This window comes from Thunnus thynnus, chromosome 1 (assembly GCF_963924715.1).
Source record: "Thunnus thynnus chromosome 1, fThuThy2.1, whole genome shotgun sequence".
NCBI lineage: Eukaryota > Metazoa > Chordata > Actinopteri > Scombriformes > Scombridae > Thunnus > Thunnus thynnus.
In genome coordinates, this window is record NC_089517.1 from 24,824,308 (window position 1) to 24,845,970 (window position 21,663).

Sequence of the window (21,663 nt, forward strand, 5' to 3'; positions counted from 1 at the left end):
ACAATACAGTTTGAAATGACTTAAAATGATATCTTTCTCCAGTTAAATCATACCTGTGGTTGCCAGACAACAATGAGCAAAGCAAAAATTGTGGTTGTTTCTCTATCACACTTTTATTGTCAACAAGGGAGTCTGGCTGCATTTGAAACCACTATACTAGCAGTACGTACTGATTTAGCAAACATGTAGCATGTAATCTGCAGTATGCAAACAAAAGCAAAATCCGCAGTATGCCAAAAATACCTGGATGTCGTACTAATTCGGAAAAAAATCTCTAGTATGCATCTGACCAGTCTACTTCGCCTATTGTGTCTGACAATGCAAAGTGCTGGAAGGGTCACAACTCTAGCGTGTGCGCGCTGTAGACTGTTCAGGTGCTGCACTGCCCTCGCAGCTGAGATCACCTTTTTGATTACGTCAACATCACGTTATTAACGAACATTTAGAAAATCAGTTTTTGACATTTGTGAATCATGAAAACCCACATTTATAACTTCTCTTTTTTAAACCATGAGGAGATGATACACAGTAACAGTGGTTTGCCTTTAGCCGTGCTATTGTTTACTTCTGCTTTCCAAACCCAGACACAAGATAAGCCTGGCCTAGAATACTGCAAATTAAATCAATTGAACAGTTTCATACAGCATACTACTATGAAAAGCAGTATGCAGTTATGTAGTACATACTGCATACCTCAGTAGTCTTTTCATTGGTGTGGGTAGAGAACCTATATTCTTCAACTACACCATGATTCTCTGTGATTACACAGCTGTGGTTTCCAATATCACAGATTCTGTATGATTATTTGAATCTTCCAAGACAAATAACATTTGAGTACAATGTGTATTTTTTAACCAAACAAAGTATGAATCTAGTTGGCCTCTACTATTTCCTCCCTTTTATCAACAGTCCTTTCCCTCCTTCTCCTTTTCTCGGTTTATTCCACAACATGCAATCATCATCCACCCCCTCCCCTGCATGTCTGTCTCCCTCCATTCCTCCCTTTCCTTCTCTTCCTATTTAACTACCATGGCAACAGGTGATGTGGAGACTCTCACAGGACCGTGTCTCATTGACGAAAGCAATGCAAAGCACATGCATGTGCACAGACACACACATGTCCACATACACGTTGTGGCAGGACTCCTTTAATGGGTGAACCATCCAAAAAGGATAGCAAACAAGCTCATACAAGGAGCTACACAGGGAGAGTGTGAAAGTGAGAATAAAAGAAACTGAGAGGCGTAGGAGAGAGGGTCAAATGAAATGATAGAGATGTAGATGGGGAGCCAAGACACTGACAATGACGCTGAATCAGATAGCACCCACACACTTCCTAACGCAATCCAAGCCGTCTGTGCATACCCATCTGCTGTTAAACTCATATACACTCTGTTACAGTCAGAGGAAAATAAACTATTTCTAGCTTCTGATGCATACAGAAACAATTAGATTAGAAATGATAAAAATGTGTTTTCAAATGAATTTGTATGATGATATGAGTTTCCACATAACTACAGACACATGCGTTAAATGGTAAATGAAATACCTGGTAAAGTGGCAGTTTATTTAGTACTGACTGCTACAGTATCTAGTTTTCCACTTATAGTAATAAAGACAAACTGCTGGTAAACCACATCTGACAAAGATATCAGATATCAAAATTGATCCTGTTCACAGCTCTCAGTCTCCACTTTTGATGCTATGCTAACGTTAGCTAGTGTTATAATTTCACAGATGACAGAACAAGCTGCTGCTCAGCTCCTGATTAAGGCGACTGCAAGACTGAAGGATTCTGGCTCAGTTATACTTAGTACAGTATAGCTTGCAGGGCTGGAAAATGACATGCACAGTCAGGCAATGCTAGATGGTTTAATGACTGACAGGCTCATCACTCTGTTAGTCTTTGAGAACAATAACAAGACAATCCTTGCTAAGTTTCTAAATATAAAAATGATGCATAGTGGCATTTAACTTCCTGAAAAACATATTTTGCAAAGCATACGGACACCTGCTTGTGATGCAAGATAACAGCCAAAAGCTTTATTGTGCAGTTTGGCTAACTCACAATGTTGATACAGCTTATAAAATGTAAAAATGAGAAGCATGCTAACAGCATTGATCCTGCCCTTGATTTTATGGGGAATAGTGAGAGAACATTTTATGTTTAAATGGGGCCATTGTTGCAATAACACACTTGGCTCAAACCCTGTGACCAAATCAAAATGTCTGCTTTGCAGTTGTATATGCTGACAACATCATTGAGCATCCCCTCTGTTAATATGATGCGTAGTGAACACTGAAACATGCTGCTTATCCAGACAAAAGAGTCTGGAAGCAACAGAGAGAGAGAGGAAAGCAATGACTCTGACACTAATTGGCTGAGTCACTGAGTGAGTGGGATGCTGGGGTTGGGTCAGTGGGGGGTAATAGATGGAGTTAGATAAGAAATAGATATACACAAGCAGAAGTGCACCACAAGCAGTGGAGCAACTCTCTGCATGGTAACGTATAGTGAACATAATCTTCCATTTTACCAAAAACTAGAGAAATTGCTGGGGGGGAAATGGTGCTTCAGTCATAGACTGGGCATGGTTTGGTTTTAAAAAATTGCTGGTCAAGAAAATACAAATATTTGCAGACTATACAGGGAGACAGTTGTCAGAAACAGCAATTCAAACAAAATGTCTGCAAGTTATAGTGTTTTAGTTTAACGTTCCCTCTTGGTAGTGATGTGAACTGTTTAAAAATCCATGTGATTGTATGCATATATATGGGAGCTATTTTGGGAGAGTTAAGAGTTGCATGTGGCCTTGATAAGCACACAATTAGTAGCACTAGAGCTCTTAATGCTGACGCTGGTCCTGACCTGCAGTATGCTGAAAATGTTAGAGCTGCCTTGTGTTGAGTGGCTTTGCGTGAGAAGGGGATCAATGATAGTGTGTATGTTAGTTTGAGGTTGGGCTTAGCAGTGTGGGTTAAACATCTCTCACTCTCACCATACGCACGCAAACACACACACACACACACACACACAGAGTTCTGAGGCTGGGTCATGGGTTCAGATTAAGACCATAAGACATGGATAACCTATATTTATAGTGCCTTGCATAAGTCCCCCTTGGACTTTTACATATTTTGCTGTGCTACAATCTGGAATTCAAATTGATTTTATTGGGCTTTTTACCATTTGATTAACACAACAGGCATAGAGCTTTGAAGGTGCAAAAATACTTTTTGTTGTGACACAAACAATAATTAAGACAAAAAAGCAGAAATCTGTGAGATGCACAAGTATTCACCACCCCTGAGTCAATACATGGTAGAACCACATTTCGCTGCAATTACAGTGGCAAGTCTTTTGTGGCATGTCTCTACCAGCTTTGCACATCTAAAAGATTGCAATTTTTGCCTGTTCTTCAAGGCAAAATAGCTCAGGCTCAGTCAGATTGGATGAAGACCATCTGTGAACAGCAATTTTCAAGTCTCGCCACAGATTCTCAATTGGATTGAAGTCTGGGCTTTGACTGGGCCATTTTAACACATTAACATTCTTTGCCTTAAACCATTTCAGTGTAGCTCTGGTTGTGTGCTCAGGTTTTCTTCAAGAATTGCCCTGTATTTGGCCCAGTCCATCTCCTCAGTCCTGACCAGTTTCCCAGTACTGTGAGGATGGTGTACTCAAGATGATGTGCAGTGTTGGGTTTCTGCCACACAGCGTTTTGCACTAGGGCCAAAAAGTTAAATTTTGGTCTCATCTGACCAGAGTACCTTCCTTCACATTTGCTATGTCTCCCACATGGCTTGTGGCAAACTCCAAATGGGATTTCGCCACTCTTCAATAAAGGCCAGATTTGTGGAGTGCACGACTAATAGTTGTCCTTTGGACAGATTCTCCCACCTGAGCTGTGGATCTTTGCAGCTCCTCCAGAGTTACCATTGGCCTCTTGGTTGCTTCTCTGATTAGATGGCCTTCTCTTATTCTTTCCATTTTCTAATGATGGATTTAATGGTGCTCCGTGAGATTTTCAAAGCTTTTTTTTAATAACCTAATCCTGCTTTGTACTTCCCCACAACCTTATCCCTGACCTGTTTGGTGAGCTCTTTGGTCTCCATGATGCTGTTTGTTTAGTAATGTTCTCTGACAAACTCTGAGGCCTTCACAGAACAGGTGTATTTATATTGAGATTAAATTGAACACAGGTGGACTCTATCTAACTAATTATGTGACTTCTGTAGGCAACTGGTTGCACCTGATCTTAGTTAGGGGGTTTCACAGCAAAGGAGGTAAATACATATGCGCTCAACACTTTTCAGATTTTTATTTGTAAATAATTTTGAAAACCATGTAATAATAATTAGTTGCAGCGCTAGTATATTTTGAAAATATGATAATTGAAATGGAGAAAATGGTACTTGGTGAATGTTATTTGTATTTTATATTATTTGATTTAATACACATATTAGAAACATGCCTGTTTGTGATGTATTAAATTGTAGAATATTGTCCGAATACATTAAGGAGGATGTTATTAGGTTGGGGAATTCAAGCAGCATACACAAATGGTTCATATCTTCATGGAAACCAGTGGGCTATAGTGGGCTACAGAACAGTGTTTGAGCCACAGAAAGTCTCTCCAATCTCTCCTCAAATCTCTCCTTACTTGGCATTGTGAGGTTGGATAAGCAGCAGTGGCAGCTATGCTGATGGGAACAGTCTGCCAAAAAACAGCACTAGGCAGTGCCTTTGTTCTGTGCATAAATAAATGATTGCTTCATTTGGGCTGCCGGCTTCAATAGACTCTGTCAGAATAAGCAGGATAATCAAGAGTTCAATTGAAATAAACAGGAACTTTTAAACTGAATGAGGACCTGTCCGTCTCTACCACAGTGAATAGGGTAATCAGCCTCTTCAGATGCACTGAACACCACAGACGCGCACACACGCACACACACACACACACACACACACACACACACACACACACACACACACACACACACACACACACACACACACTTGTTAGGACATTGCATTGAGCTTCACTCAAACCCTAACCTTAACCATAACCAATTCATGCCCCAACCTTAACCTAACTTCAACTCACACCTTTACCAGTACCTCAGAAATGATGTATTACCTCATAAGGACTGGGCTTTGGACCCCATGATGACTACTGGTCCCGAAAAGGTCGGTGTTTATACCAAAAAAGGTCCCAATGAGGTAACAAAAATGCATGCGCGCGCCCACACACACACACAATCACAAAAACACACCTTTTAAATCCTAATTCACTCTTCCCTATTCACAGACAAAGAAAAACCCCACAACAGACCACACTTCAGCACAACAAGCCTCAAACTCTCCAGATTTGGCACACACACTCTCTCTCTGTTGTGGGGACCTGGTGGCCCCAGGGTGGCCCTTCTTAAACAGAGCAGGGTTATTTTGAAGGACAGGACCCCATGCTGAGGGAAACACAAACACCGGAGACAGTAGGGTCTAAAGACTTTACACAACCTGTCACTCTGTCAGTATTTCCCTGTGTTTAGTCTCTGACATTCTCTTTCTGTTCTACTGCTCCACACATTTCCTTCCACACACTTTGTCCCTTTAGCCATCCTGATCTTTTTTGTGTCTCCCACAGATTAATCCATCTGCCTCTGCAATACGTATAAAACAGCAAAACCTTCACACTTAATTTAACATCATTTCTTCAGCATGAAAAAAAACATAAGATGACATTTTAATGATTACTATCAAGAAAAACAGTTTAACAGATGGCTGATTTAATGTCATTGTGGGCTGGTACATTTTTAAAAATCCATCCCTTCAACTCTCTTTTCTTGAGTAGGTGGAGTTAAAAACAAGGGTGGTCTTGTGGGATAAGAAAAGCTCTTAAGCGTCTTTTCACAGTGATTTAGTATGTAACTGCCTGCCTGCCATTCATCATATTCCATTACATTGTTTTTTTTCCTTTCTTTAAATATGACTTGGGGCCCACAACAGGCCACATGACTGCTATAATGTGCCTTAATTGGCCTGTTGGTAGGATGAGAAAAGAACTATTATTACACAAGTCTTGGAAGGGCAATTTTAAGAATCCCAAATGGAGTCACTAAAAAGAAATGTAAGTGGGCAAAAAACAGACAGGATTGTGACTGTCAACCTGCCTGCAACCTAGTGACACCTCTGAGTTTTAAATAGGAGTTAAGAAGCTTTTTTCCTCACCAAGAGCAATTATTAGTGACAGCCCTGAAGAGAAAAATCACCACCTCAGTCATGATAAAACCTCTTTTCAACCTTCAATTATTTTAATGGGGCATCATATTCTTCTAAACCACATTAGCATCACATTACACGTCAAATGGCTACTTGTGTACGTAACCAGAACCCTGCTGAATGAAGGGAGAGGGTCTGGCTGTACTGAGGTTACTATTGGCTTACTACGGTTACGTGGTTTCTTAAACGTCATGTAAAGAACAATCAGGTTTCATTACTCAAGGTGAGAGATTAAGAGAAACTTGGTGAAAAAGACAAGATTTATGTTGGAAAAACCTCATTTCTTGGCCTTGTACTGTATATTTGTAACTGAGTTCCTTGCTTCACAGTAGAATATTTGATAAAATTTATATGCATGCACACAGTGAGGAAAAACTGTGCTACCTCTTACTATAGAGCCTCTTTTCTCACTGTACTGTCATTGTGAAAGCTGCATTAGCAAAAGAAAGAAAAAACTCCTTAAGCTGCAGTGTGGTATAGCTATAAATAATACATTTGCATGAAAAGGTGAGTTTTATAAAAATCAGGCCATTGCACTGCATGCAAACTCATTTATCGATTTCTGCCTATTGTTGATTTCTCCCAATATCCTGGTTTTGCAGTGTGCATGTAAATGTAGTGATTGAAAGCTCTGAATTCCTTCATTCACAACTAGGGTTGCTGTCTATTTGCTTAACAAACAGTGTGCTCTATTGTAGCCCAAATGAGCCTTTCTCTAAACTGACTGTTAGACCAGGGGCTCTCTAATCTCTTACACTCCTGCATCCAAATGACAAAGATTGTCCCAGAACTGTCCACACTGTTTTCACTAACTCAGTGAGGTACAATACTATCATATAATTACCTCCTACTATGTATCTTTTAACCATTACAGAGTTGAATCAACAGCTCTCTGAGATGTCAACAAAAATGGGCATTATATGCCTTATAAACTAAAGAGCTCCTGTATAGCACTTTATTAGATTTTACAGGTGTTCATTAATTTTTGTGTGTGTCAGATAGGGATGAACAATTAATCGAAATTTTATCAAAATCTCGATATGGCCTACTACAATTTTCAAATCGCAGGAGACGCAATATTTGTTAAAGGCAAAAAATGTGTCAAAATACCATTTTAAATTAAATATTGTGGTGCTGCAGAAATGTCCCTGCATACACATCATATTCTACAGCCTTAAGAAAACATCTTTGTTTGGTACAGATCCTTGCAAAAAATGATGTAAAAATGATCGTTCCCTCTAATATCGCAAATCATATCTCAATTGCAATATCAGTCAAAATAATCACAAGTAGATACTTTTCAAAATCGTTCAGCCCTTGTGTCATTAATAGAGTAAAGACATCAATAAATGGCAAAACAAAAACAAATGGGAAAATTAAGAAATTCAGGCATTTGAGAGATTTGTTAGAATTTAGTACCAAGACTTTCTCAAGTTTTGTTATTTTTGCCTTATTTAATTTAATTAATTGAATAAAATGAATTTAACCTCATTCAGTCATTGGGAATCATTTAAATATCTTAAATTGTTAATGGCTAAAAAAATCTATCTCACCAAAATGACACAAAAACAACACTCCAATGCAGACAGCAAAATATCTACCCATTAATTCATGGGGAAACTCTGTGGCAAAGATGACATCTGGGCTCCGAAGGCCTCAGGCAGGGCAACTAGAATGATGCCTGCATATTTATTTATTTATATATTTAACAAAGGACAATCATGGGCATGATGGGCTCTGTTTCATTCTCTGTTTCACACCTGTCTTCAGTTTTGTTTAAGGGCACAGTGCACTCATAAAAATGTCCTCTCTTTCCTTTCATCTTCTTTTGTCCATAACTGTACGGAAATCTCTTAAATACAATTAAACAAGACATTTTGTAATGTATTTGAATTATTAACAAGCTCTTATACAGTATGTCAAGTGTGTTACTCTACATTCTGTCAGGCCACATATCATTCTAATATAAACATTACATTTATATGTAATTTAGGGAAAAAACTAAACTAAAAAGCTTTCGAAAAACTCAAGCATTGCTGGGAAGATGTTTCTATATGATATTACGTTTAACTCATGTGAGCAGTTCCTGTTTCTTAGTATAGAAACACAATCCCATTGATGTCATATGTCTACATCTCTGTGTCTAACATGCATAGACCTAAAATACTGTCATGACCAACAGCGCATCCTCTGGGAACCATAACATGCTGTGGCAGATGGACAGTACAGGCCATAGGACTAAGTGACATTAAAGCATGCATGTGAGCACACACACAGACACAGACACACACTCAAACATACAGACATATTCCCAAAGAAATAACGTGACCATTCGCACATTCGGCCATTCTAAATCCATTTCCCTTCTTTTCTCCCTTCCCCCTCTTATATTTCAGTCTCTCTCACCCTTTTTGCTCAGGTTTAATTGACTATTGTGGCAGATGGGGTGGCGGTTGGTCTGTGGGAATCAATGTCTTCATTGTGGAACTGAGAGAGAGATTAGCAGCTAGTTAGCGCTAGTGAGAGATGACAGCTGGCACCATTAACCTCTCCTGTCACTCTCTCTCTCTCTCTCACACACACAGGAAGTGCTAGTGTACCTCATCAATTACACACATGAAATATATTGTTCTCTACCACGAGCCTGTCACTCAAACACTGAATAAATGTGTCCTTGTACGTTAATTGTGCACACACTCAGGGATAATGCATTTTTGGCTTAGCTTGACATCTAAAATGAAAAGCGAGAAAAAGCAATATCAGTCAAAACTACAGATTCAACAAGTGCAAAACTCCACACTTTTCAAAACAGAGCAAGGTTTAAAAATGTTTTGAATCCAGGGTTTGAATATGTCTCAACCTATGACTTGAAGACGACAAAAATCAAAGAAACACGGCAGCTCAGAATGATCCAACTAGTCAAGACACGAAAGCTTTGCCACTGAGGCAAACATTCATCATGTGATCTGACCCAAAATGTGACTACAACAGCTGCTGACAATGGCTCCAGTTTCGTTAAGGCATCTGAAATGCTTCACGCTGATTTGGCAGCAGTCGTTTATTTTACATTTTGCTACAAGAGGTAAAATTCCCAAACACACACACATGCAAATGGATCTGTGTTGAAACCACTCATCGTCTCAACTGTCACTTGATAAAAGACTTCTATATTTTTAATGAAAGGCATCTTCTGTTGTAAGGCGAGTTTGAATAGAGTTAATAGAGTTCATAGAGTTTGTTCCATCAGGTTGATCTTCATTGAAAAAAAGTGTTTGCAAAGATTTAAGCTATAATGTTTTTACACTGACCAAACAACAGTTGAGTTTGACAGACTTTGACATAGACCAAAATTACTCATCATGAAGGTTGAACAAACAGGTTTTTTCTCTTCGCATCTATTTAGATTTCACCAAACCTTAATAACTCCTGTTGAACACATCTAAACACAGAGTGCCTGTAACTGATTGATTTTGTTGACCTCCAGATGTTAGCCCAGCTGAGCTGCTGGACCACAGTTACTTGGTGACAGTTGATAACTGATTTTTTTTTTTTTTTTTTTATGAACAAGGGCACAAAAATTCATCAGCCCAGTGAATCCCAGTGAGTTTTAGAAGGGGGAAAAGCAGATGTACATAGACATACAGAAAGAGGAAATCTGCTGCATTAACTAGATGCTGTATTCCCTGCTGGGAATCATTTGAATTACACATTTCCTGTTGGTTGGTATTTAACACAAAATTCAAAGATAATATGATTTCATGATGACAATATATGTTGACAGAGTACATGTAGATGTTAATTCAATGGGGATATTAGCTTCCTGTCTAAAAGATAAAGAAAATGAAAGCAAAATTCACTATTAATGATATTCTACATACTTAATTAATAAATGACGAGCCTACTATGCTTTAGTAATTGTTAATTCTTTCAGCACTACATGTAACTAAATGTAGAGATCTTACAGAAAGTCCCTTGTTGTTACAATACTATTTCTAGCACAGATATAATAAACTAATTTAGATGATTATTTTCATTATCGATTAATCTCCCGACAATTTCTCTGATTAGCTGATTAATTGTTTTGTCTATACAATGTCAGAAAATACTGAAAATTGTCCAGCACATTTTCAGTATGTCCTAGGTGAAGACATTAAATGTCTTTTTTTTTATCCCAAACTCAAAGATATTGCGTTTCCAATGATATAAAACAAAGAAAAGCTTGAACCAGATATTTTTGCTTAAAAAATTACGTAAATGATTAATCAATTTGTTGCAGCTCTACACTAATATTCTTATACTGCACATAAACTGGTGTACATGCATGTAGAGATTATTGTAGTTGCTATTATATAGCCAGTGTCCCATGAGAGATATTATTTAATTTCCTGCAGGGTTCCCACCAGGACTACCATGCCTGGTCAAAGCAGACCAGAGCAGGGAAACTAACAGGGCTCATGTTGCTACTCAACCATCTTCAGAAAGCTGTCTCTTCTATGACTGCAGGGACTGAAGGTGTCAGTTACAAGGCTACTTCTTCATCTGGGTCAAATCAAGTTCAACAACAGACGCTTCTTACAATCCCTGACACAGCATGTTTTGACATGACGCTGGGGAATCGACTTGATTTGAACACTTGCGTGGTCGTTGATGTGCTGAGTGAATCCTATGACAAAGGGAGTGTTAGCGTCCATTGGAAATGCACTGAGCGAATTCAAAACACACGGTTGTCACTCCGAAATAAAGCTGTTTTTCTAAATCCCTCTATTTGCCAAAGGGGAAAAAGGGAGAGCCTGACAGCAGTGATCCTGACAGTCTCCTGTAGTGCACATTTTGACATGAGAAAATGTTAGAAAATCCCTTTTTGTGATTTAATATTCAAAGTGCAGAACAGAGAATTTTGGCTTGATCTTTTGGCCGACATTCATCTGGTTTTGACATGAGAAAAGAAAATATTACCTAAACATCAACTAAGTCCCCCGAGATTAAACACGCAAAGTGCACAGCCAATGTTGGCCTTGTCAGAATTCATCTGCTTTTCAACAGGGGTAGTTTAATATGCCAACTATGAACAGCTGGAGGCGCATTTAATTCGACTGACTGTATTTGTTACCCTCCAGTGTTCCCCAAACTATAAACCACAGTTGCATGGTAGCCAAAACATGAGTTAAACTATGCCAATCACTACGTGTAGTAAGACTGAGACCTAAAGACATTTGGATGGATGAAGACTGACACAAAGACATGACATACTAAAAGGAGATAGAGACATAAAGAACTTGATATTAGCAACATTAGGTTCCCATTAAAACAGGCTGGGCCTTGCCTGTAAAGATTTTGTTTTTGCGTTTATTGTTTGTATGGAATAAACAATCTGCTTTTATACTAGGAAATTAATTAATACAGTGCAGCACATTGCCTTTGCTTCTAACAAATATTTGCCGCAAACAGGCAATTATGGTCTAGTTATTGAGCAACACCTTCCTCTGTGTTTTTTCTCCCTCTCCAGGGAGTAACAAAGGAGTAGGAAAGAGACGTAACATGATATAGATGGATAGTGTGTGTCTACTATTGCACTACTCAGACAGCTTTTTCCTCTGTTCTTTTAAGCCCCTGTCCTGGCTATCAGCAAAAAAACCCCCAAAAAAACATTTCTCTGGAAGTATCAATCACATAATTGCTCTCTTTTTTTACATTTTTTTTTTAAAATTTCTGCTGCTGTTGTCGCTCAGATAGCACCTCCTGTCTGTCAGGTACTGGTTTACATTCAAGAAAGGTCATGAATGCTCCGGTGAGTACACACACATTCATCTGTGTATAGCACGTCTACGTGGAACAGTTACATGTAGTGAGGGGATGGAGCTGTAACATGAGGAGGGTAGATTGACTATCACCTTTTCTCAACTGATTCACTGCTCCTGTTAACTCTTTCATATTCCACGCCTTTGTGAAAGCAACTTTACTCCAAGTATAGCTCCATGTATCCACATGCCTATTGATAAAGATTTTCATTGCATTTTGGGGAAATATTTAAAATAGCAACCTGTTTCTCTCTTGGTGTCAAACAATTCCCCTCCTTTGTTTCTGTGCAAACCTTATCTGTGTGCTCTGAGGATAAAGGATATGGAGGATTTGCATAAGTCTTGCTGGGTGACAGATTGTATAGTGTAAAAAAATGTTCTGTGATCTGACTATATCAATACAGAGCTGAAAATACAACACTGCCGGTATTACGTAAACAACACCACTAATTTGTCTAATGTGATTAATACTGATTCAGGCTGTATTGTTGTGACATTTGTTGAGGAATTGTCTTCACAGATGTAATCACATCTGAGCTCTCGAGTTCCTTTTGTTTCCTTTAAGCAGGTGCGTGACACTGCAGTGTGAAACCTTGCAGGCTGATGCTTTATATCACCAAGACAGACCTGAGCATTTACTGTAAGTGGTGACGTGTTGATTTTCAATTTGTCACATTTTAAACACTCATAAAAATACAGTTCAGTTCATATGTTTTAAAAACAGCATGTAATTCTACCTCTCTCATTCACTGCAGCAGCGATCCAATGTCGCCATGTGCTGCGACACGCAAACACACAATGCATGCACCGCCTGAATCACACACACACACACAAGCTACCTACCTCCATGGCTAGTGCGGCTGTCTGCTGGTCGTAGTGATTCAGTAGGTTGGGCATAAAGGTGGTGTTGTAAGGCAGATCCTGGCACATTCTCAGTCTGATGGGCTCACAGCTAAACTCACTGTGGCTCTCTATGAACTCCATATGAATGGAGAGAGCAGGAGCAACCAGACAAAAAAGAAGTAGGAAGAGAGGGACGGAAGGAAAACAGACATGATTTTTTTGTCGGCAGGAGATTGTTCTAGTTTTGGAGAACCAGTCTTTCATACATCCTCTTCCAGCTGAGGCTTGCATTTTAATGTTAGACATTTCTGCAGAGTGGCTCAGGCTATCTAGCCTTGAGGACATGCACGGATTGCTTCAAGGCTTCTTCACATTAGAAGCAACTGAGTCCATTTTTAGTGGCAGTACTAAAGGGAAAAACAAGAAATCCACTACCAACAAAGAGGCAGGTGTACTCTGTATATGTACCCTGATCTGCTCATGTGATGGAGTCCCAACTCATCTGCAGGTCTAAAAGTTCGGAGCTGCTGCTTGTGTCAGTCCTCAAATTCACCAGCCATTGTAGTATTTTGTTTTTTATGTTCGATGTCTTTGAAGGAGCTTTTAAATGCACAGATTCAATTGTTTCTCATTTTAAAAACATTTTTCCCACTTTGTGGTAATCCCCTGGTCAGGGAGACAGATTCCCCGGATTCCATCCCCAAAGAGAGTGCGTGTCCCTGAGATAATGGCTCCACCGGCAGACTCTCCTCCTAGTTGTTGGTTTCCTTTTGTCTCCTCTCACTCTCCTTTCCAGCGACGCTTTACAGAATCATCAGAGGTTGAATCCACAATATAGCATTATCCTCCAAATGATCTGTCAGATTTCTGTCTTCTACATTCAATTGCCACACTGGAGCAGATTCCTCAAGCTGGTCCTGCAGGTTTACAAAAACAAAGAAAGGCCTAATGGTCAAACAAGCAGAAAGGGCTTGCTTAGGGTAAAGTTGTACTGTATCATGTATTGCCTCTGATTAGCCACACCCTTGTCTCTCTATACAAGTGGGGATTAAAATGACTGATGAAATCCACACCAGCCTGTGTGGTGGTAGGTAGCGTTAGTGTTTTTCTAAAATACTATAACTGCCTGTGTTGGCAGGCTCATAATCAGTTCCTGTCTCTAGTGTGGAAAGTAAGCTAGTGTATTCAAACGAGTGGTGTTACTGCAGGTTCTCACACAGTTTATACTGCAGACTTACTGAAAACGTGTTCAAAGCAAACCACAACCACAGCAGGTTTTCAGGCGGTGACCGTGAACGTTACACCTGCGGATGATCAGACACTCCCCCACTCGCACGTTAGTGTGAGGTTGTCCGGGCAACAGTAACGTTCCCCTGCGATGTTTCACACCGCGACTCGGTGGCATTTTGACGGACAATACCTTAAACTTAAAACAAAATTAGAAAACTTAATCTAAGAACGCATGAAAGTGTTCATTAGTCGAGGTTTTTTGTTTTTGATTGTTTTTTTTACACCTGCGCCAAACAGCTCACGCTCGACCGTTACGAGCTAACTTACTATTTTATAAAACCTCAGCAACACTGATAGCTAGCTAACGTTAATACATTGATAACGTTAAAATGCACCTCTGTAACGTTACCCGGTGGACGGTTATATGTCACAGCCGTTAACGTCTAGCTCTCCTTTTCTCTCCAGGAAAACCTGGCTAGTTTTAAAAAGCACAGCGTCTTCAAAAGGTAGTCTTCAAGGAGCTACGCATCTTCGTTTTACTGGAACAAGAACCAAACACCATGACACGCCAGGATCAGTGTTGAGCGCATATATCAATCTGTTTGTCACCGCGGTGTCTTCAGCCCGACAGCGCGCTGTTTGTGCACATGATTCCTTTTATATCATTTATTGTCCAACTCCAATAATAAATTCAAAGAATCAAATAGTTCCTCTTTAGCGTTACAATTCAAATACGTTACCTTGTGTGCAGGGTAAAAAGCGCTGCTCGGCTCCACCGGCTCCGTCCACTGCAGCACTTGTTCGTTGTTCCACTGTTTGCAGCTGGTTGCCTGCAGCGTGCAGCAGACACATCGTGAGCGCGGATTCAGCGGGAGCGCGCAGAGGTATGACAAAATTGGCCCCACTGGACATTGCATGCTGCTGTGGACATGCTGTAGGTTATGTAGGCTATGTATAAATGTATAAGCTAAGAATACTGAATGAAACATGTGGTTGGTAGGGCCTAATTGTTGGCTATAGCTCTAGAAAATTCAGTTTATTTCATTTTAATAAAGGCCAGGAGTCAGATAATCTAATGTGTGTTTTTAATGATCATTAATTTTAAGTATATCTGAACCCACGGTGGTTACCAAATGGGCACAGCTGGCACAGGCTCAGGGGCGCAAGAGTCAGGGGGCCCTGATACTCTTTGGTTGAAATGAGTTTTATTAAAATATTTCTTTGGAAAAAGATCTCTCTGATTATTTTGGTCTCTTGACACTTTTAGTATTTAGTCTCAGAGTCAAATAAGTATGCCTTGAGAAAATATAACTGCATGATGAATTCCTATATTTTGAGTAGTATTCTTGCATAATATTTGTGGAGAGGACTGTCAGTTTGGGTTTGTTGTGGCAGGAATCTCTTGAAGATTTTGGCAGCTTCTCATCATCTTCATCGAGTACAGTGGTTAACCAACAGTGTATACTTATGGTTTACCTGCAAAACATCACCGGAAAAGAGGGAAGATGCTGGCAGTGGGGTGAGGTTAGCTGGGAGAGGGGCTTTTTACACATCTATGCTGGGGGCTATCATTGTCCTATAATCTGTCCAAGTGGACAACACAAAGAGCAGATAAGTAGTGTGTATATGTGTATTTGACCGGTTTGTCTCTGGTTAAAGGGGATGACAGGGTCTTTATTTGTGAATTATTATATTCATCTTAATTTGACATTCACATTTTTAAAAGGCATATATTTTTACATTTTTGGTGTTAATGGAGCTAAATACAGATTCTGTGACCAGACTACATTTCTGTCATTCGTTGTTGTGCTCAAGATCTCAAATGCTGCAGGATGAGATTCAGCATTATTCTCAAGGTCATTCTGAAGGCCTTTCTGGGGTTAAATGTGATCCCACCTGGGACTCCCATATTACATGTCAATCTCCTTGCACGAGACAGGTCACAAAGAGTGAAAACCAATTTGAAAAAAAAAAAAGTTCCACTGAAGTGAAGGCAGAGGCAATAACTCACTCCCTTGGCGGCTCAGTGCAAGGAGGGACATCAGGCTTCCAATAACAAAGATGTGAACCAAAAATATAGATAATAGATGATAAACAAAGACAACTAAAAGCAGGAAAACTACTTCAGGTAGCATTATTAAAAATCTTTATTAAAATCATACAACAAATGTATATGATATTAAAAAAACAAAGTAAATAATGATATGTGCAGCACCTTTGTCTTTTTTAAAGCAGGTAGTATTTAACAGCTGTTATCAAGTTACAACTTGGCTGATTTCAGAGGAAAATGAGTGATGTCCAGTGAGACTGTCCTACTCAGGTTGTATGAAGAGTTTGAATTTCTCATTTGAAAACAACAATACAAGCACCAAAAGTTTTAGATTATTCATTTAACCTGACAAACGTACATTAAGACAGCAAAATACTTCAGTCAGTGCAGTTGTAAGAAACACATCTTCTACACACAGTCTGCTAATATGTGGAGCATTAATGTATTGATGTATTTGAGTATATAGACTGTTGACACATTTTATTTTACATTTTGTAACCGAGGGCAGAGAAAGGGAGTCAACCATAATTAAAGGAGTGTAAATAGGTTTTCAATTCAAATCAATTTCAAGAAAAAATGAACAAGCTCATTTTTTAATCACTGATAATCAAAGTCATTATTTTAAGTTTTTTAAAATTGAAAAAAAAAAGAATTGTGGTAAATTTACAAATGTACTAAATAACCCTCAGATATAGGACATCCATTACTTAACATCAAACACTATCCCTAAAATTTAACTGATAATGCACTCAAACGTTTCAAAAAAGCCAGTTTCTGCAAATTCTCTGCAAAACTAATACTCATCTTGTGATTTCAAATACTAATTTCTACAGTCTACAGTGGGGCATCAATGTCCTACTGACAGAAACCACCACACAGATTTGTTGTGATTGTATCAGTCAACACTATGTCAATATTTATCCCTTACAGCCTCAGGATTAGGACTCTGTGCTATGATTCCCTTCCACACGATTGAGCACGGCACTAGATTAACTGTTTCATGGCTGATCTGATCTGATCTTCTCTGTTGTTGAGAAGTGGGGGGTCTGCAGCAGCTGAGGCTGCTGGCCCACATACTGGTTTAACCTCTTAATATGGACCCACTTGACATTGACCAACAGTATTCTGCATGTACACAAATGTACTCAATCCATCCAATCATCCACGGCTTTCAATTCAGACAGTTAAATATATTCTCAATATCATCTTAACGCTGTCTTTTAGCTTTCTGAGATGTATGAATTGTCAAAGATGAAACCTTCTGGGGACAAACACAGAAAAAGATTTGATTTTGCCAGCCTTCAATTCTCTTGTCATTTCATCAATTCAAATGTCTCATTAGAGGCAAAAGCGACAAAGAAAAATAATTATTTAAAAATCTTAAAAATACTTTTTGATTAAATCCCCTGCAGCTTTTCAGCCCTAAATTTTCACAAAGCCTTTAAAATCTTTTTCTTTCAGAAGCATTTTTTAAATGAAATTCTAGGACAAGGCTGCAACAACAACATTATGAATATGACTGCTGTTACCTTCGTATTTCATGATAGGAAACATTTTCAAGAAGTGCGCTTTAATGTGTCCGATTCAATCTAAAGCCTAATATTATATCTACATAGTATTAAAAATCACTATTTGGTAGCAAAAACATCATAAAACATGACCCCACATAACAGTTTGTCAATGTACATGAAAAGCTAGTGTGAAGCAAAATGTTTGTAGATAAAGATTGATGAGTAGAGCTTAGTTTAGTATCTGGTATTTGACCAAACAGTAAGTGTTCATACAAGTTATAATATACCTAAATTCAGCTAAAATTACTTAACATATTTTGCTTGATATAAAAATGAACTTTCATCAAAAACAAAGGTTTCTTCATATTGAAAGACATGCTGAGTGTGACATATTTGGTCCACTGAACCCAAACAGCCATAGATGGCTTCTGATAAGACTGAAACTATTCATATCTTACTGTAGCTTCCACATATATATATCCACACTTAATCAAAGCAAACAGAGCCATTTGGTAACCCAGCTGTGCATCAGTGTACATGGCACTATGATACTACAAAGTAAGAACCAGTTTCTTAAAACTAATCCCACTCCTGAGGGACATATACAATGACACTCACCTAGCTGACTGTAGGTTAAAATCTACTCTTCTGAACACAGTTGCATTAATGCCTTTTGGGATTTAGCTGTGCTAGTCAACACAGTTAGGCATCAGGATTCAAGCGCCGTCCAATAAGGCGTCGGCTGTGGGGAGAGCACCCGGCCTCTTCCTCCAACTGGAAGAGAGAATTTTAGTCTGTGTTATCATGAGAGAGTAAGTAAGAGTGTTTGCATATTCATTTGACTTAGAGGAGCAGAGTATGACAGATCCAGCAGTAGGAGTAGGTATGTGTGGGGAAGTTGTATGCATGTATGTGTGTTTGAGTAAGACCAAGTGTGTGTTTGTGTGTGTGTGTGTGTGTGTGTGTGTGCGCGCGCACGTCTTAGTCAGACATGGATTCAGACAGACAAACACCACACTTACATCCTCAAGCACACCCACCCACACACACACCCACCCACCCACACACACACACACACACACACACACACACACACACACACAGACACACACCTGCTCTTTGATGTAGCTGTTCCCACAGGGTGGCAGCCCTCTGAGAGCCAATCCAACGATGAAGCACCAGACAGAGAGGCCGACCTCAACCGCTGCCAACACAGAACAAGTGATCCACAGCGCCAGGGTGGTGTCCTGAGACATAAAATAACACTACAAGGTTGACCATGACCATCCTGCGACGCTTTAAATTGTAGTATAACTTGGGAGTAACAGACATTACTTGAACAACTGCAATTGTACATCCCTACCAATCATCATATTTTAAGAGGAAAGTTTAGACTCACATAGATCCGTGTTGTATCAAACGGGCATTGGGCACTGATAGGTGACCGAGCGTCAATGGGAACCTCTGTATTGTTGCATCCTAGCATCAAACCCTGTCCATTGTGTGCGACAGTGATACTGATGGCCAAGAGGAGTCCAGTGCAGCATGCTGCTGACAGCAGGGCGTTGAAGAATGATGCAATTAGAAGTCCTATTTGCTGGAGAGACAGAGACAACATCATGTACAAATAAATAAAACAAACAAGGGGAGGTGTATTGAACTGTTTAGTAAAAACAGAATGAGTGAATTGATTATATCAGTGATTCAAGTTAAGTTAAATTTCTTACCAGTTTGAAGACATGAAGGTTCCTTGACACCACGATGGCAATAATCCCAGTGGCAATGCTCTGTAAGATTCAAAAGACAAGATGATTGTTTTAGCTTCATTACTTTGGCATGGCACAGGGCTTATTAAATTATGTACCACAAGTCGTAAACCCGCCTCAAAGGATGTGAGGCTGCGTTTTCAGACAGAAAGGAATAAACACAGATTTTTAAATTAATGACAATGAGTGAAAAAGCAGTAACAGGGCAAATATATCACATACTGTGTACTAATGTGTGAACAGAATATATATTTCAAAGACACATGACCTTATCACCATCTCATCATCAACAACTGGCAGTTTATCTGATAGCTCTCTGTAATGAATCTGCCCTTGAGCAACTAGTGATCTGTTTGAAAAACCAGCTCTCTTATAAAGACAAGTTCAGTCTTGATTGCTTGAGAAAATACACAACACTAATGCCGCACTGATGGAGCAAATCACTTTTGATTTATACTGTTGGTCTGATGTACAGAACACAGAGAGCTGATGCAGTGAATGCTACTTTAATTTAATATATTAAGTGAACCAAGACTGGCCTTTGAAAGTTCTCCAAACTTTAAGCCTTTTGGTTTCCTCTCCTGAACTTCTAATTTGACTTTGAAGCAAAGTATGAATACTTTAACTATTGACTCACCAGCAGGCCAGATGTGACAGAGATGACATTGGTTGCAGTGTATTCTGTTGTGATTTGTTGGCCGGGTTTGGAAATGTGGCGGAGGACATTGCCATGGACAATAGCTCCAAGGATGAAGTTAATATGGCCGACCAGGATGAGTGTTAACCCCTTTTTCATCAGCCTCCTTGGCCCTTTGTCCTTATCTGGTTGACAGAGATACAAGAAGTACTTTATGTTGATTATACCAAAACAGCCATACATTCTGAGTTAACATACAGACAGGTGACAAATTAAAGGAAAAACAAACATAAAGTGTCTTAATAAGGTGTTGGAGTGGACCCTAACCATGCCAGCAAAATGCCCCCCACAGCATAACAGAGCCACCGGATCCCCTCACTGTAGGGGTCAAGCATTCAGTCCTGTAACAGTTTTTCCTTTAATTTGTCACCCGTCTGTACATCTCCGATAAATTCTCCATCAGGTGTCTACAAAGCAACACCTCTTTCCCTTGCTTACAAAACAGTACATTCATTTATTCTGTGTCTCTGTTGACATGATATGTTAACTGACTAGCTTTTTTCCCCTGTTCGTTAATTTCCTACATACGTTTATGGAAACATATTAAATGCACACATGTATGTATGTATATTGTTATCAACAATATCCAAATACATTTAATTTCAATGGCAAATACATTATTCCATGTATTGATGCATATACTAAGATGAAATTGAATTATTAGACCATTGCATCAGCATAAATTACGATTATTTGCTAAAAGAAAGTCAAATGTACACGCCTTCAAATGTTAAACATTACAAAATGCACTTGCAACAAACGAAAACTCCACTGATAAACTTTTCCTTTTTAGGTCTTACATATGCATACTAGCAGCTCGTTAAATAGGGACAGAAATTGTTCAGGTTTCTGATTAACTTAATTCTAAAGAAGTCATTGTGGTTTTCCCAGCCACATTTGAACTTGTATTGTTCTGCTGTTAAGGAGGCAGGGGTGGACACATGTATTTGCATACAAAGGCTACATGCTAGTGACTCTTGTGTACTGAGTGAGTCACAGATGGGAGGAAGAAGTACAAAGATTTGATACTTCTCAAACGTTTGAAGTATTGATTTATGCTATTGTCGGTCTCTTTAAATGTTGACAGCTAATTTCCTCTTAAAATGAACCAGGTAAATTAATGTTATACACACAATAATACATGTAGGAATACAGTTTTAAAAATGAAAGTGCACCTGCAGGCCTATGGTCATTTACACCCGTGGAGGGAAACTTATCGGACATATAAACCTGATTCTAGTGATTCAAAGGCGTTTTTCTAGCACAACAAAAATATGTCATAGGGGCATCACTCACCAAAATTGCACATCTCTAGTAGACCAGACGTTTTCCTTTCAATAAACTGACTTACGTCCGTATTTTCCAAGCGACTGCTCACCACCAAGCCACAGGGACGTACCTATGTCCACTTCCTGTGTGACGTCACGAAACTCACCTGTTACCTGTGGCTTGCTGGACGCTGAGGGGCGCAACTGGCATTTCAGA

The 21,663-nt window shown here is 39.2% G+C and overlaps 2 protein-coding genes across 3 annotated transcripts in view; both read right to left on the reverse strand.

Annotated features, from left to right (window-relative positions):
* LOC137184666 (frizzled-3-like) overlaps positions 1 to 15,187 on the reverse strand; it is a 32,755-nt gene extending 17,568 nt beyond the window's left edge. Inside the window, exons 1-2 of one of the 2 annotated variants that reach the window (XM_067592555.1) lie at positions 14,895 to 15,187; positions 12,925 to 13,841 (exon numbers count right to left, since the gene is read on the reverse strand). In XM_067592555.1, the coding sequence (XP_067448656.1) occupies positions 12,925 to 13,269 (345 nt within the window). In that variant the 5' untranslated portion in view covers positions 13,270 to 13,841; positions 14,895 to 15,187. Of the gene's footprint in view, positions 1 to 3,901; positions 4,118 to 12,924; positions 13,842 to 14,894 lie in introns of those variants that run through there. The other variant, XM_067592563.1, reaches the window with a different exon arrangement.
* Positions 15,188 to 16,283: 1,096 nt separating this feature from the next.
* Positions 16,284 to 21,611, reverse strand: krtcap3 (keratinocyte associated protein 3). Its single transcript, XM_067592599.1, has 6 exons — positions 21,475 to 21,611; positions 20,119 to 20,303; positions 19,443 to 19,502; positions 19,115 to 19,312; positions 18,828 to 18,962; positions 16,284 to 18,489 (listed from the first exon to the last, which is right to left on the reverse strand). The coding sequence occupies exons 1-6, from the start codon at positions 21,485 to 21,487 to the stop codon at positions 18,418 to 18,420; spliced, it is 663 nt and encodes a 220-aa protein (XP_067448700.1). The 5' UTR covers positions 21,488 to 21,611; the 3' UTR covers positions 16,284 to 18,417.
* Positions 21,612 to 21,663: the final 52 nt, after the last annotated feature.

Excerpts from the sequence above, each read along its gene's own strand:
- krtcap3 (XM_067592599.1), bottom strand. Across the intron at positions 19,503-20,118 it reads CTGTCACATCTGGCCTGCTG|AGCATTGCCACTGGGATTAT; the intron begins GTGAGTCAATAG and ends TGAATCTTACAG. Across the intron at positions 19,313-19,442 it reads ACCTTCATGTCTTCAAACTG|CAAATAGGACTTCTAATTGC; the intron begins GTAAGAAATTTA and ends CTGTCTCTCCAG.